Here is a 16282-nt window from a genome sequence, read left to right as displayed (position 1 = left end):
TACATTCACGGAAAGTTTCTGAGTCATTTTTCTCTGGCTAACACCCCATGACTGGCACCCTCTGCCGCTTCTAGGAAGTCTCAGGGGTTCAGTCATAATCTGAACTTCCAGACATGAGAGAAGATGGGGGTGTTGGTGTGGAGGGGGCCACAGGGAGTGGGCTGCAGAAATGGGCAATCATGTCTCTGCCTTTCAGGGTTTCCCTGGGGAGAATCGTCACTCGGAGCTTGCTGACAGCCAAGGATGGCAAGCAAGGGGCCCTCGGCTTCTGCGTCCCCTGAAAACTCCAGTGCAGGGGGGCCCAGCGGCAGCAGCAATGGCGCTGGTGAGAGCGGAGGCCAGGACAGCACTTTCGAGTGCAACATCTGCCTGGACACAGCCAAGGACGCCGTCATCAGCCTGTGCGGCCACCTCTTCTGGTCAGTACCCCTTCCATTCTTCTGGGGAACACGTGCCAAGTTTAAAAAGCTTGTGGCCCTGGACAGCTTTGCAGCATTTTGGGTCCTGATATACTTGGGCCCAAAGGCAGGAGACCTGGGTTCTCATCCCTGCCATGCTGCTGATAAACTGAGTGACCTTGGACAGGTTCTGTCCCCACCCTGGGCTCCCTGTCCCCATCGCTAAAGTGACAGTGCTCACCATTTAATGAGCACTACTCCATGCCCACTTGCCACCCTGATCCAAGAGGCAGTTACAGCACAATGGTCCTGAGTAAGGACCTTGCCCTGAATCCTGACTCTGCCACTTTCCTCCTGAGTGACCATGGGCAAGGTGCTTCCTCACACAGTGCTTCATTTTATAGGATTGTTTCGGAGCATTCAGTGACTTAGAAGAGCACGTGGTGAATGTTATGTTTTGGCTGTGATCCTAATGTTTGTTACCATATTTTATGTATATCACAATGAAGTGGCAGAGTCAGTGTCCATTTCAGCCTTGGTGCTTACAGAAGCCCCTCCTGGCTCTGAGAATCTGAGTGAATGTCAAGATTTTATTGATTTATTTTTTTCCTCTTGCTTTTGATCTGGACCCTGAGGGGCAAATTGGGGGAACTAGAGGGATGAGAGTGCCAGCCAGGTAAGGTGCAGAGCGTGCCACCTGAGGCAGGCAGTTTGCGTGGTCGGGTTCATGTGAGACCTGAAGCTGCTGTGTGGGCAGGGGAGTATTAGAAACAAGATGGTTAGAGGAGAAGTGGGCCAGATTGTCAAACTTAGATTTGACTGAGCAGAACATGGAGCTGTTGAATGTTTTTGAGCAGAGGAGTGGTGTGAAGAAAGGGTCATTTAAATAATGTGTCAGTAAATTTAAATTGGCAGCAGGGAAAAGGATAAATTTATTAGTGTTTTTTTTTTTTTTAGGAGGCTTTTGCTCTGATTATTAAGTTTTATGCAAAAACTGTTTGTCATCAGCCCTCTCTTAGAAATGGAAGATATTCTAGTTTTGTGACTGAGGTATCATAAAACCAAGATTTGAAAAAAAATGAAGAATTCAGTCAGGGTACCGATGGAAAGAACAGATTCAAAAATGAAACAGATGCTTCCAACCCAAGTGGTTTGTCCCCAAGCAAATCTGCTGTCCTTACTCTGTACCCCCTTGCTTGTCTGTGAAACAGAAACGGTTGCAGTCCCTCGAAGGTTAATGTGACGACTGTTGAGTGACACGGATACAGGAAGAGTCACTGAGCCACAGCCTGGCACACAGTGGTTGTTTATTGCCTGGGAGTGACCATTATCATTGTTAGAATCCAGAATTTTTCCTGGAGAGGCACCCCGTCTTCTCCCCTGCAGCCTGTGAGGGAAGCTGCCACTGGAGAGCTGCCACAGTTTGGGGTGCCCTCTGCTCTGTTGGGAATGGAGTTGCAGGGTTAATGTTGGAGTCAAGTGTCTGTCAAGTCCAGGGAGGTTGTGTGTCTGGGTTGTGAGGCTGACGTGTTGTTCAGTAATTGGGAAGGGAATTATCCTCTGAGTCCAGAGAAGATAGGTTATGTCTGCGTTTTCTACTGTTCTAGCACCTGGTAGGCATGCAGTAAATATTCGTTAGCTGAGTGGATGAATGAATGAAGAGAGAAAGAATAAATCTGGAGGTAGAGTAACTTTTCCTTCAATTCTGTAAACGTCTTTGGCACCCAGTGCTGGGCAGAAGAGGGACAGGAAACTGGAAGCCAGAAGACTTCTGTGTTATTTATTTTTGACTGTGCTGAATCTCCGTTGCTGAGCAGGTTTTTCTCTCATTGCAGATGGCAGGCTGTAGGATGCTCAGGCTTCAGCAGTTGTGGTGCATGAGCTTAGTTGCTCTGTGGCACATGGGATCTTCCCGGATCAGGGATTGAACCCATGTCTCCTGCATTGGCAGGAGGATTCTTTACCACTGAGCCAGGGAAGCCCAGACTTCTGTTTTAGTCCTGGTGCCACAGGCAAGTGGTTTCATGTTTCAGAGTTTGGTTTCTTCGTTTGTACAATGAGAAATCAGGCAGCAGTCTCTCCCTAAGCTGGAGGTGGACCTTTCTGCCAAGCAGTGTCCCAGTCTTTCCATTATTTCAAGATGTCTTTACAGTGCACTTGAACTTTTAAGCTGCTTCCTGCCTGCAGCGCTCTCAGGGCTGAGGATAGCCTGAAGATTTTGTTAAACTGGGTCTAGATCCCACCTTCCTTGTAAGCCTGAGGAGGCTGTGAACCCACTGAAGTTGAGTCTAAAATAGGACATGTGTGCATGTGCATGTGTGTGAGGATGCCCCCATGAATTTCCCTGCACAGAGGATCTTTAGCTTTTTTTGGTTTCCTTCAGAGGTCGTAACTCCCCGAAGGTCGATTTGTAGAGAAGCTGGGTTTGGGATGGTCTGGAACCTGGGGATCTTCATAAGTAGTGGGACTCCGAGGGTAGAGACTAGGATCTTGTCTCCATTGCTTCCCTTGCTCTGTGGCTTTAGCTCAGTCTTCCTAGTTTCTGATACCAGCAATCCCCGCAGACCCTCAGTGGGTTGCAGTGCTCCACAGTTCAATCCTTTTGCCCCTTTTTCTGCTGCCACGTTACCCAGTGTTTCTGTTAACGAAATCATTTTTTTACCTTTCCCCCTTTCTCTTTCTCCTTGATGAATGGTTGCCCTGGGGACTCTTGCAGTTGGCCGTGTTTACATCAGGTAAGATGCATTTCATTTTACTTTGTCTTTCATCAGCTGTGGTTGCACAAGACACCCCTGGTCTCAGGAGACTGCTGTCAGCAGCTGCAATCTCCCCTGCTTGTGGGCTCATTTGCCTGCGTTCCCCCCCAACCCTGTGTATACACCTGCCTGCTGACAGCCACTTGATGAAACAGGAGGTCAGTGGCGTCCCAGGTGGGATGCTCCTGACTTTGCTGCCAGTGGCCTTTGTGGCTTTGGCAAGCTGCTCTTCTCTGGGTCTCATTCCCTTATGTGTAAATCAGGTTGGATGTGATAGTATGTTAGATTTTATTGTTGAGATTGTGCTTCTATAAAAGGTACCTCCCATCATATCAACAATATTTCTAGCCTTAAAGACCTTGAAAATACTAGGAAGGGGAGAACTCTTTTGGTATCAATGGAGAGCTTCTATGAGAGGGAAGAAGTCTGTTTTCCCGGCATCTGATTATTATGAAAACCAGTTAGTAAGTCTTCTCCAAGACCCAGGCGCCTGCTTGGTGGGACAGAGCGGGGCCTGGCTGGCTGTGAATAATCTCTGCTGGCTGACAGTCTCCATGGTTGTTGGCAGTCAAGCCCTGTACTCGTAGGTGGCTTGGGAATGTAGGGGGAGGTTAGAAGTTCCAGACCGCTGGAGCCTCCGAATCTGAATGGGAGAAGCAGAGGAGGCAAGAGGGCTTTCCACTGCATTTCCAGCTCTGCATTCTGAGCCCAGGGGAACCGGGTAGAGCATGTCTGTTCTAAATCGATAGAGAGCACGCAGCACACTTTCGTGCTTCTGACAGTAAAATAAAGGCAGTAGGATATAAAGTCATCGGAGGCTACGTTCTCCTCGCCCTGAAGTTCTAGATTCACATTTATGTGATAAACTACGTATCACTGTGTCTAAAGGTACCATTTATGCTTTAAGATAAATATTGAGTGTGTGTGTGTATATATATACAGAGAGATTATAAATAAGTAATGTCTACAAAGACACTAATGTAATGTATTTCTATTTTAATTTTGTTTTTGAGAAAATTAAACAAAGTTATTTTAATATGACCAGGGAAAGGACCTTGAAAACTCAAAATGGGATTGTTGTTTTTAATTTTGAAAGAAGTAGTTGAATGCAAAAATTAATGAAAGTGCATTAAAAAACACTAAGCAAATTTAGATAATAAGAAAAATCTATCCTTAGCACATAGTAAATAACCAGAAAATGGTCAGTTTATGTCTAGATACTGATGACTAAGGTACATAGTTGTTGAGGAAATGCTGTAAAAACAAGAAACAGAAAAATATAACTGTCAGGATCATACAATTGATCTGTTAGGGGAGGTGGAGATGTAGAGTTTGTTATATTGGGACTTCCTGGGGTCCAACGGTTAAGACTCTGTGCTCCCAATGCAGGGGGTGGGGGTTCAATCCCTGGTCGGGAAACAGATCCTACATAACACAGGGCATGGCCAAAAAGAAAAATAAAGTTTGTTATACTTAGGTGTGCGTGCTCAGTTATGTCTGATTCTTTGTGACTCCATGGACTATATATAGCCCGCCAGGCTCCTCTGTCTATGGAATTTCCCAGGCAAGAATACTGGAGTGGGTTGCCATTTTCTTCTTGGAGGATCTTCCCCACCCAGGGATTGAACCTACGTCTCCTGCTTGGTAGGTGGATTCTTTACCACTATGACACCTGTGGCTCAGACGGTAAAGCGTCTGTCTACAATGCGGGAGACCCGGGTTCAATCCCTGGGTTGGGAAGATCCCCTGGAGAAGGAAATGGCAACCCACTCCAGTACTATTGCCTGGAAAATCTCATGGACGGAGGAGCCTGGTAGGCTACAGTCCATGGGGTCGCAAGGAGTCGGACACGACTGAGCGACTTCACTTTCACTTTGCACTTTCTATGACACCTGGGAAACCCTTGTTACATCTACAACCTAACCTGAGACTAGATCTGTCAGACCTCTTGACACAGCTCCAGGCCTGCAGTTTCTTCCTGCTGGGAAGCCCCATGAGAGAATGAAGCATTAAAAAGCCTGTTTAATTATGATGGCATTTAAAGGTAGTTTTGATTGCACCACTAGTAAATATTTATCAAGTGCCAGGTGCAAGATGAGAGACTTGGGTTCTTTGAGATGTTCCTTGCTGGTGCTCATGTTTCCAGTGTGGGGCCTCTGGTCCCTGTAGCCCCCCTGCTGGCTCTGACGGACCACCCTGGTGGGCTTGTTCCCTTCATGCACTTTTCTCTCCTGCTTGCAGTGGTTGGAGACGAGACCTAACAGACAGGTGTGTCCAGTTTGCAAAGCTGGCATCAGCCGAGACAAGGTCATTCCGCTCTATGGCAGGGGCAGCACTGGGCAGCAGGACCCCAGGTGAGTTCATGGGGCCCCTCTTACTGCTCCCCGTGGACGCAAACTCACTTCCATTCAGCATCCCTCACCCCTACCCTTTAGTAGGTGCTTAGAGACCTTCAGTTTCCAGCGCTTGGGATCCAGATGGGAGTCAGCCAGGAGGGGAGCGGAGCCAGGTTGCCGCTTGTTGGGCTGTAACACAGACGTGCCCTGAGCACCTGCTCATGGGCAGGTCGTGTGCTGGGCAGCATGCGGACTCCACCCCTGCAGGTGTGCAGGGTGCTGTGAGGGGGCCTGGGGAGCAGGGTGTCCAGCGGGAGGGTCTGCAGGGAGGGCGGTGGCTGTAGCAGTGATGTAGAGAGTCAGCGGGAGGGAACGGGGTTGGGAGACTTTCTGGGGTCTGAGATTTCTGGAGCTGGAGGCATGAGCAGGTCTGGCATGCTGTAGACACAAGTACTGAGAGCCTGCATGGTGTGGTGCACACACACACACACACACACACACACACACACACACACACAGTCTTCCTGCAGCTCCTCCCCCACACACTCTCTCTCTGCCTGCATCACGCACACACAGACTCTCTCTCTCTCTTCCCCCCAAACTTTCTGAAGCGTCTCTCAACCTTCCGCCCCACTCCAGCATACCCTGTACCCAGACACATTGGCCTTCCCTTAAGGGACACACTTACCCTTTCACCTTCATGAGCCATTGTATTTATTGTCCCTTTGCCCTTTCTTCCCTGTAGGTCCTGCTCAACTCCCCTCTCCTCCTCTAAATTCTCCATCTTTAATGAGCAGCCCTAAAGTCACCTCCTCCTTGAAGCCGCCTTTCCTCCCCACTTTAGCTGCTTGCACCCTGCTCCATTTAGTTGGCACCTCCATTAAAGAAGCCCCTTCTACACAGTAGTGTGATTGACTGTAGCCCCCTTTAATCCACAAACATCTCAGAAGTAGGGTCTGTCATAACCTACTGCCTGATGGGTAATAAGTCCTCAGTCCAGTATTTGTAGGGTGAGTGATGGAAGGGGTCAGGACCCAGAGGCAAAAGAACAGTGTAAAGTACTTGCCCAAGGGTAGTGGGAGGTAAAGCTGAAGGTGATGGGGCGGAACAGAGAGACCCTGAATCTCAGCCCTCTCTGCTGATAGGCCGTCTTCTATTCCAGTTTGGATTTTGGGTTTTTGACACGGTGACCCACTGGCAGTCATAACCAGTCTGGGTCCAGCTCTCTATTAGAGGAGTAAGCCAAGAGCAATCTGATGAGCATCTTGTAGCAAGTGGATTTTCTCTCTGGTTTTCTATACACTAGGGAAAGGCAATTGCAGGTAGCACAGAGTTGATAGTTGATCTTACTTGGCATTGCTTCATGTGCAGGGCATGAAAAGGGGCCCTGGCCTTGACCTTATTGGTGAAGGGCTCCCCCACTCAGGAAACAGATCAAAGCATTTCCTAATGGACTGACTTTATACCATTTCTTTCAGAGAGAAGACCCCTCCCCGTCCTCAAGGGCAGAGGCCAGAGCCGGAGAACAGAGGGGTAAGGAAAATTCTAGAACAAACCTTCTTGAAATGAGCCCCTGGCTTTAGAAGTTTCCCTCTTGGCCCTACACTTTTTCTCCTTGATTACAAAAGTAAAGGAAAATTTGCAAAATACAGGAACGAAAAGAGGGGAGAAAATAACTTATAATCACACCATCCAGAGATAACCACTGGAAACATTTTGGTCTGTTTTCTATTTTTCTATAATTATCTGTGTACACAAACTTTATAGATTTATTTGTGTGTGTGTATCTTTTACAGATAGATCTGTTTGTATACATGTGTTTTTATTTTTATGGCATTTGGCTCCTGTTTTGTAACCTTCTTTTAAAATTTTATTTTTTTTTAATTAAAAAATTTATTTTTAAAAATATTTCTTTTTAAAATTTTATTTAATGCCTTCTGTATGCTGGGCATTAATCTAGGCACTGGTGATATACATAGTGAACATACTAAAGATCCCTGTGTCTATGGAGTTCATAGGCATCCCTGGGAGATATTTCAGGTTCAGTTCAAGACTGCCACAGTAAAGTGAGTATCACAGTAAAGCAAGTCACACAATTTTTTTGGTGTTCCCAATGTGTATAAAAGTTATGTTTACACTATAGTCTCTTAAATGTGTAATAAGCAGACATAATTTTTAGACAGTAAATTAAATTATGGCCCAAAAAAAGTATATACTTCAATTAAGAAATACTTTATTGCTAAAAAATGCTATTATCTGAATCTTCAGCAAGTCTTAGTAGTAACACCAAAGATCACTGATCATCGATCACCCTAACAGATATAATAATGAACAAGTTTGGAATACTGTGAGAATTAGCAAAATATGATAAATCGAACAAATGATGTTGGAAAAATGGTGCCTATAGACAGACTTAGTGCAGGGTTGCCATAACCTTCCATTTGTAAAAAACACAGTGTCTGTGAAGCACAGTAAAGCAAGGCACAGTACAGTGAGAAATACCCTCAGAGGGAGGAGTTTGTAATGATGTATCTTGAGATTTTGCATCAGTAATATTTTACTTAATTGGCCGTTTAAGTGTTCAGATGGACTTAACGTAATTTATTTAATCCTTTGGATTGAATGGATATCTAACTGCATCCTTTTCTGTTTTATATTTAAAAAATACTCTGATGAATTTTTTTTTGGCCACACTGCACAGCCAGCTTGTAGGATCTTAGTTCCCCAACCAGGGATTGAACCCAGGACCTCGGCAGTGAAAACACCGAGTCCTAACTACTGGACCACCAGAGAATTCCCCCTTTGATGAATTTATAAATTTTTTGCAGGTTCATGATTACTGGGATAAATTCTTAGAAGTAGAGTTACTGGATTAAAAATTTGCACGTTTAAATTTGCACAAAACAAGTATATTTCATTTCCCCATCTTCTCTTCATCTGTGTGCTTGTGTATGTATATTTTTATGTAACCATTAGCATTCTGCTTTCTTCTCCAAGAAAATTTTTTTTTAATTAAAAATTTTTTATTTTGTATTGGGGTATAGCTGATTACCAATGCTAAAATTTAATTTTGACAATATTTTCCATGATGTTCTTAGTGTCCTCTTTATTAGTTTTAATAATAATAAAAAATACTTCATTGAATTTTGAGGCATTATAATTTGTTTTTTTTCATTGAAGGACCTTTTAGTTGCTTTCAGATTGACGATCTTAATACAGCAGTGAACACTTGACAGATGATTATTATATGTAAAGAACTTTATGTTAAGGCTTTATATGTATGATCTTTTTTTTTTTTTTTTGGTATGATCTTACTTAAACCTCACATCAACCCACTGAACAAAAGAGGAGACAGGCTTGTGAAGTGACTTGTCCACACAACAAAGCTGAAACCTAGACCAGGCTTGTATTGAGGTCCTGGCTGTTGACTACCAGATGACCCCATGTTAACTGTCCCAGGCTTTGGTTCCCAGCAGAGCATTGCTCCTAACACAGTCGTCTGAGGCCCCAGGAAGGCGGAGGCCCTGGCTGTGAAAACTGCGATGCACCTCTGACGTCGACCAGCGTCCACTCACAGCTGCCAGGCAGGCTTTGCCTGCTCTGCCCCAGGAGCATAAGCCCACCACATGCGAGGACTTGTGGGGTTACACAGGTGTTGCTGGAAGTGGGGCTGGAGGGTTAGTTCTTGGGCTGGCCCTGAATGAGGTGGTGGTTCCTGATGAAACTGTTGCACCTTACTGGGTAAGGCTGCCCTGATCCTGGGAGCCCTCAGACTCCACCCGGCTGGCTCTGAGTCAGAGCTTTTCTGTACCAAGGAGATGGAAACCAGTTGTTTTCCTTCCCTGTACATTTGCCCTCTTATCAAAATCAGCTGTTAGGCTTTAGAGGTAGTGCTGCCCAGCAGGAAGTTCAGAGCAGGTGCCAGGCTACACTCAGTAGGGATGGGGCGACCACTTCCATGACCTTCGAAAGACTCACAAGTGCAGGCCAGTCAGCTTTTTGTGGAGAGCAGTTAGCCCAACAATTTTTCTTACTAAAATTATTTTAAAATCATTCATTCTAAGGATCTACCCACAGATGCAGAGGAGGAGAGTTTTTTTTAAGATGTGCACAATAATTAAGAACATGGCGGGGGAAGGGGGGGTGCTCCACGTGGTTAAGACTCTGCACTTCCGTTACAGGGGGCTCGGGATCGATCCCTGGTCAGGAAACTAAGATCCCAAATGCTGCTCGGTGCTGCCAAAAAAATAAAAACAATATGCTTTGGGACTTCGCTGGTGGTTCAGTGGCTAAAACTCTGAGCTCCTAAGGCAGGGGGCCCAGGTTCCATCCCTGGTCAGGGAACTGGATCCCACATGCCACAACTGGCGCACACCTGGTGCAGCCAAATGTTAAAAAAGGAAAAAAAGAGCCTGGACTTTCAGACCGTATTGATCTAGTTTCAGCTCTAAACTCTACCCCTTACCAGCTGTGTGACCTTGGTCAAGTTATTTCACCTCTGAGCCTTGGTTTGTTCCTCTGTGAATGTGGGTGATGCTGATGTAAGAATTAAATGTGATTTGAGTATCCCAGTGCTTCACTTGGTGCCCAGCACAAAGTTGGCACTTAGAAAATAGAAGTTAACCTATTTGCAGTATTGCAGTTCCTGCTGAATCTTTTCATGTGAAAGATGATGCCGTGTAGAACACATTATAGAGAAAAAAGCTGAGGATGATACCAGACTGCAGACAGTGATCATTGCAGGGAGGAGTTAGGAAGTGGAGGGTGAACAAGGAGACCTCTGACTTTCTATGTCATTTATTCCTATAATATGTGAATTTCTCATAGCAGGCATATATTACTTTTGTAATCAGGAGAAAAAGTGTTTTGAAGTCTTAAAATTCTCTGTGACAATATTAAAAGAAAAATTTGAGGGAAAATACTTAGCCATATCTTTTCCACCTGTGTACATATTGTCTTATACTTGTGATCATGGTGTGCAGTTTTATCTGATAACTTGTCACAAGAGTCTTTCTATGTTCCTGCATAGTCATTGTACCGTTATTTGGGAGGAGGTATGGAAATTGTGATCATGGTCTCCATTGTTGGCTAATTATGGTTCCACTTTCTTTTGCTGTTACAGATAGTGTGTAGCTTGTTCTATGTTCCTTTGTAATTGGACATAGGGGTTATTGCCACTTCGGCTGTTATAAAGCATGAAAAGTTTTACTGGCTACTGTGGGACTCTGGGAAAGAAGCCCTGGAGCTCTGAGAACCCTCACATGCATCAGTAGAGAGTTCCACTTTGGGCCAGAGCCAGTCCTTTCTGGCGTTCGCAGCTCCTTGGCTGGGCCACCTGGAAGGGCAGAGGGGCAGAGCTCCTCTGCCTTGGGGTTGAGAAGGGAGGAAAAGAGGGTGGGAGGTGCCACTCGTATGTAAGGTGACATGTGACAGGTATGGGAGAAACCTGCTGGTCCTAAATTGCATCTCTTCCACACAGGGATTCCAAGGGTTTGGATTTGGAGATGGTGGCTTCCAGATGTCTTTTGGAATTGGGGCCTTTCCCTTTGGCATATTTGCCACAGCATTTAACATAAATGATGGGCGGCCTCCTCCAGGTAAGACCCTGTTCTCTTGGTAATTTTGCTTGCAGACTGCTTGGAATTGTGCAGTATGTATGTTACTACATGGATAATCAGGCTTTTCAAAATGTGCTAAACTCTTTTCAAATTACTGGTAGTCCTGGTCATGACATTGCACACTTACCAAGCGTTAGGCACATTCAGAGTGCTTTCCATCATAAACTTGGGGGTCCTCACGATGAGCCTGTGGGACAGGGGTACAATCAGCTCCATTTTACAAATCAGAAAACACTCAGTAGTTTCCCAAGATATATCCCATGCCCCTAAAATGAAAAGGGACAAATTGTACCAGCTGAGTAGAAGCATCATCCTGGGCACATACCCCTCACCTTTGACCATTGGGGGCAGGGAGGGCAGGGAGACTGCATGGAGTCATCAGGACCTTTTGATTCTAGCATCTGGCCAGTCCCCCAGGACACATGTGGGGCTGGTCCTAAATCCCACCCTTTGTTCCTTTGGGAACTCTGCCGGGGTCTGCCACCTGCTTCTGCCTTTGTCCCTTCAGCCAGCTTGAGTGCCAACTCGTTCAATGTAGGGCGGGGTGGTGAGGTAGATGCCCTGGGCTCTGTTACAGTCTGATGCCCGGGCCTGGATCCTGACCGGAGCTGCCGAGGGCCACTGAGCACTGCTTGTGCTCACCGGGGCCTCAAGTGTGCTGGGCACAGTGCATGGTTCCAGACCAGGAGCTTATGCTCTCAGGACAGTAGCCTCTCCTGAGCTGTCCATTCTTCTCTTGCCTCCACCCTGGTGCTTGGCACATGGCAGACAATCAACGAGTCTTTGTTGCCTGCCTGACTCCACCAGAGCGCCTCACTGGGGAGGAGCTCGGCACCACGCAATCTGGGGACTGCCCTTCCTGACTTTATCCACCCCAGAAGTTTCTCCTCTCCTCATCTGCTGTTTCAGCAGAGGAAAGAGATCCCAAAGTGCCAGGGGTGCTCTGCTCCGCAGGAGCCGGTCAGGGTGCTGGGAAGGAGCAGGCACTTGCCTGGGAGCATGTTTCCATCCAGCCTGGCCCAGCCTCGCCTGGGGTTTCCCAGGTGCGCAGAGTTCACAGCCAGGCTGACCCCAGATCACTTCATCCCCCTGCCCCAGTCACAGACGGTTTTCCCTGTTGTGTTGAGTACAGTTTGCCCATCTGGGGTGGAGATTCTCCTAACTCCTTGCCGCACAAAGCAGGAGGAGGAGCTCTGCATAGTAGCTTTCCTCAGAGCAGAGAGGAGTGGAGACCCAGGTTCTCAGCCCATTTCTGCCCTGAGTTTGCTGTGCACTAAGGGAGACTGGTCGTCTTGTCTGTCTGGGCTCTAGTTCTTGCCTCTGGAAAAGGAAGACACCCCACACAGGGCTCCCTGAAACCCCTCCTGACTCACCAGTGCCAGGACCCGGAGACTCCATGACTCGGGGGCGGTGTGCAGAGGCTGAGAGCACAGCTGCGGGGTCTCCACCAGCTCATGGACCTCAAGGTGTTGGGAAGGTCCCCTCATACCTGTGCTTCAGTTCTTCTTACACAAAATGGGATAAAAGTACCCACTAGGCCGTAGTGTGTATACTAAACAGCACACATAAGATACTTAACAGATAGTAGCTTTTCTTTTCTTTTTTTCCCTCTAAGACTTTGCTATTTTATGTGTACCTGCAGGCAAAAACCCTCTTAGGATAAACTGGGGACTTTTATCCTCGTTATTACATGATTCCACATTTTTTAAAATAATTTTAATTTTGTTTTGTCTGACATTATTTGGGGTTGGAAGTATTTTTAGTGTAGCAGGATTCTGTTGTAAAGAGAGGAAGGTTGATGCTCTGGACTTCTGACCCCAGCGGGCAGTGTGTACAGCTGCAGCATTCTCACAGCCTCTCTCCTCCCTCGTGTCCCTCCAGCTGTCCCGGGAACGCCCCAGTACGTGGACGAGCAGTTCCTCTCACGCCTCTTCCTGTTTGTGGCCCTGGTGATCATGTTCTGGCTATTGATTGCCTAATGCTGGGCTCCCAGCCCACATCCACGGCAGGGCCTCTGGACCGGTGACACGCCACCCCCACTCTTGATGTTTGACTTCCTGGCTAATCCTGACCCCTGGAATCAGCGGGGTTAGCGACACGTCAAGGAGTCTTGCTTCTCCATCAGAGCTTTTGGGACTCAAGACCAGCCATTGAGGACTCTGGAGTCTGGCCACTGCTGTAAACACCCTGCTGTAACCTCAGGCCTTGGCATCAAGTTGGTCTCTCACTGGTTACACCATGAAATTCTGTTCCAGCCAGCTCAGCAGGTCCTGACTCCTCACAGGGGAGAAGCAGAAGAAGAACTGTCCAGTTTCACCCGAAGTTAACATTACAAAGACAAAGGGATGAACCCAATGTGGAAACTTTCTTCCATCTCTTTAAATACCCCTTGGTGAGTGGCCTCTGGAGTCGGTGGGACTCCTCGAACAGAGAGGTTCTGCTGCCGCATCCCAGTGCTGTTCTGTCCTGTTTCCTCCTCTTTCTCCTCAGCAGAGATGCATGAAATTGCTGTTCTGTTAAGATCCTAATTGCAGCAGCTGGAGCTGGGTTGATTCATGAACTCACCAGAGACCCAAAGATTTATTGCCTCTGGGCCTTGTTCAGTGTCTTTGGCTCCAGAGTGGCCTGAATGACCTCCCGATTTCCTGACATAGATTACCCTCAGAGACATGTGGTTGCCCATCACCTTATCCTCCAGAACTATGCACATCTGCCTCCTGTCCGGGGGCACCAACGCAGGTGATTGCCGAGCCTGGGACTGACTGCATCTTAGGAGAGACCTGCTGTGGGATTGAGGTGGGGTTCCGAGCTTGGATGCAGAGAGGACTGAACAAGCAGCCATCCCAAAGGCCACAGAGGCTCTGGGTGCATCCTCGCCCAGACCCCCCAGAGGAGACTGGGAGGCCGTGTTGAGTCATCCCAGCAGCATGTTGAAGACCACTCTTCTCAGACCAGGTTGTCCTTAATGAAGAGGCGGGGACGGGAAGACGAGCATGTGACTCTGATTTTGGTACGGCTCCAGGACCTTCCCTGTGTGTGCTAGACCCAGGGGAGCACGCGACTCCAGAGCAGGCAGCCCCTGGTGTTTTGTAGAGCCGGGCGCAGAGACCAAGAGCCTCAGCATGATGAGAGGATGCGGTCTTCCCGTGGAAAGCTTCCCCTGGAAATGTCCAGGGAAGCCATTCCTCCCCAGCCCTTGATCTGATTTTCAATCTCACAAGCTTCTTCCTCTGAATGTGATTGAGGAAGTGTGGTGCTGGCAGCAGGCCAGTTCACCGGGTGGGATGGTTCTTGCTCTGCCGGTCTGGCCTCTTCCTAGAAATCTAGTCTCTTACAGGAGAGACCCTCAGGGTGGGGGAAGGTGGATTTACTCTGGGGCGCTCTGTCCCTTCACTGGTCCACACTGCTCCTGGGTTTACCCCAGTTGAGAGCCCCACCTGGTGTGTGTTCCAGATACGGCTCTGCACAGCCTGTGGTAACCAAGACCTGGAGGAAGATGAGGGAAGCCCTCTGCCCTCTCCACTGCAACCCCCTTCTGCCACCCCATACCTTTCAGTGCCAGAACTCAGTGTTCAAACCGACAAAACACAAGTATTGAATAGGTGGTTCGTTTACCGAACCCATTTGGTAGGAATAAGCCACCTGCTTTACAGCGTGCCTGATGGATTTTAAACATTCTCTGGGCGCCCACGGAAGAGTGCCCTTTTTATCACCTCTGGAAATCCCCAAAGTGTGAGGGCCCCTGAAGTTTCTCAGTGTGATGGTCCCACCTAGTGATGGGCAAGAGGACTTCGGTTGGATGGATCCAACAGAAATGGGTCTGCAGAAGAAAGGTTAAAGAAAGAAGGATTGCAGGTAGGAAGACAAGTAATTTGGACCCTTCAACGAAGTGTAGTGAGCCCAGGAGAGCTCCACCAGCAAAGGCACCCCAGGAACCTGTTAGCAAAGCCAGGTTGGCCCTGTGCTAATCTTGAACCTTGCAGGTCCCCACTTGCCCTCTGCCAGGAGCTGGGGCAGGAGAGCCAACTTGGGACTGCTGGCCCAGCCCCGACAGGGAGCCCCCTTCCAACCACCCCCCTGCAGGCTCACCATGTTGCCTCTCTGCTGAGGCAGTTTTCCTTTCTTTTGTGTGTGTTTCTATGTTCTTGGTCCCCAGCCCCTCCTGCCACCTTTGTGGATCAAGACCAGGTCCCAACCACAGTCAGAAAACAACACCGTGTACAGTGGCACACCTTGACCAGTCACTAATTTTCACTGTTGTGAAAGTGATTTGATTTAGAATTAAACAAATGGTTTTACATAACTGTGAGCTGTGGAGTTTCTGTGTCAGTGGAGTTGGGGGTATGGGCTGGGGACTCATCACACTGGTCTGACCTCTTCAAAGCACCTTTGCGTCCTCAGGAATGTTAAACTGAGGATGAAAGTCTTCAGACACCCGTGGATAGTTAGAAATGAGAAGTTTAGGTTAGAGGCCTGGTTTCATAGACAGCCCCACCCAAGTTGTGACCTGTGTGGCAGACAGACCCAGTTCTGATAAGTGTATGAAAATCTGAAGCTTGCAGGCTGCCACCATGGATCCTAGCTTGTGGCCCGAAAGAGCCTTGAGGAAAATCGGGTTGTTGAGTGTCAGCATGTCTCTCCATGTTCCTTGACAAGGCAGGCTGTCTTGTCCTCCAGCCATGCCCTCCACCTTGAGCAGGGGCCATGCTGCTCTGTGAGGTTCCTTGGAAGACGGTGGGATTACAAACCTGGCCCAGCCTCAAGCTCCCCAGCACATCAGAGCTACAGGTCATCCCACTGAAAGGAGCTCTCTTCACCCTCTGAAACTTTGACCTCACGGTTAGCAAGTTGAATGTCAAGATGTAGTAGAAAATGCAAGGATAAGGGAGCTCTAGGAGTTCATAAACCCAGTAAGAAAAGGAAACAAGGCACAAGAACAGGACAATAAAGCCTCCATGGACCAGTCTTCCAACCCCAGTAACCATCAACACAGGTCCAATCTTAATTTATCCCACTCACACTGTTCCTCTCCAATTCATTTGTCCTGTTGGAACACTGTTAGGAAGCAAATTCTAGTCATATCCCATCAATTAAGTATTTGAATGTGCATCTCAATAATGATTTTTAAAACTAACCAAAATACTTTTCATGTACCTTTAAAAATCAATGGTACT

General features: G+C 47.6%; 1 protein-coding gene across 1 annotated transcript in view; it reads left to right on the top strand.

The window, feature by feature from the left end:
* Positions 1-15411, top strand: part of RNF185 (ring finger protein 185) — a 28178-nt gene extending 12767 nt beyond the window's left edge. The window contains exons 2-7 of the mRNA XM_043436128.1: positions 197-419; positions 3115-3133; positions 5396-5508; positions 6969-7023; positions 10970-11087; positions 12990-15411. Of these exons, the coding sequence (XP_043292063.1) occupies positions 244-419; positions 3115-3133; positions 5396-5508; positions 6969-7023; positions 10970-11087; positions 12990-13087 (579 nt within the window). The 5' untranslated portion in view covers positions 197-243 and the 3' untranslated portion in view covers positions 13088-15411. The remainder of the gene's footprint in view (positions 1-196; positions 420-3114; positions 3134-5395; positions 5509-6968; positions 7024-10969; positions 11088-12989) is intronic.
* Positions 15412-16282: the final 871 nt, after the last annotated feature.

The sequence above is a fragment of the Cervus canadensis genome, chromosome 1 (assembly GCF_019320065.1).
Source record: "Cervus canadensis isolate Bull #8, Minnesota chromosome 1, ASM1932006v1, whole genome shotgun sequence".
NCBI classification, from domain to species: Eukaryota; Metazoa; Chordata; class Mammalia; order Artiodactyla; family Cervidae; genus Cervus; species Cervus canadensis.
The sequence above is the reverse complement of the archived record's forward strand: the minus strand, read 5'-3'. Positions and strand labels throughout refer to the sequence as shown.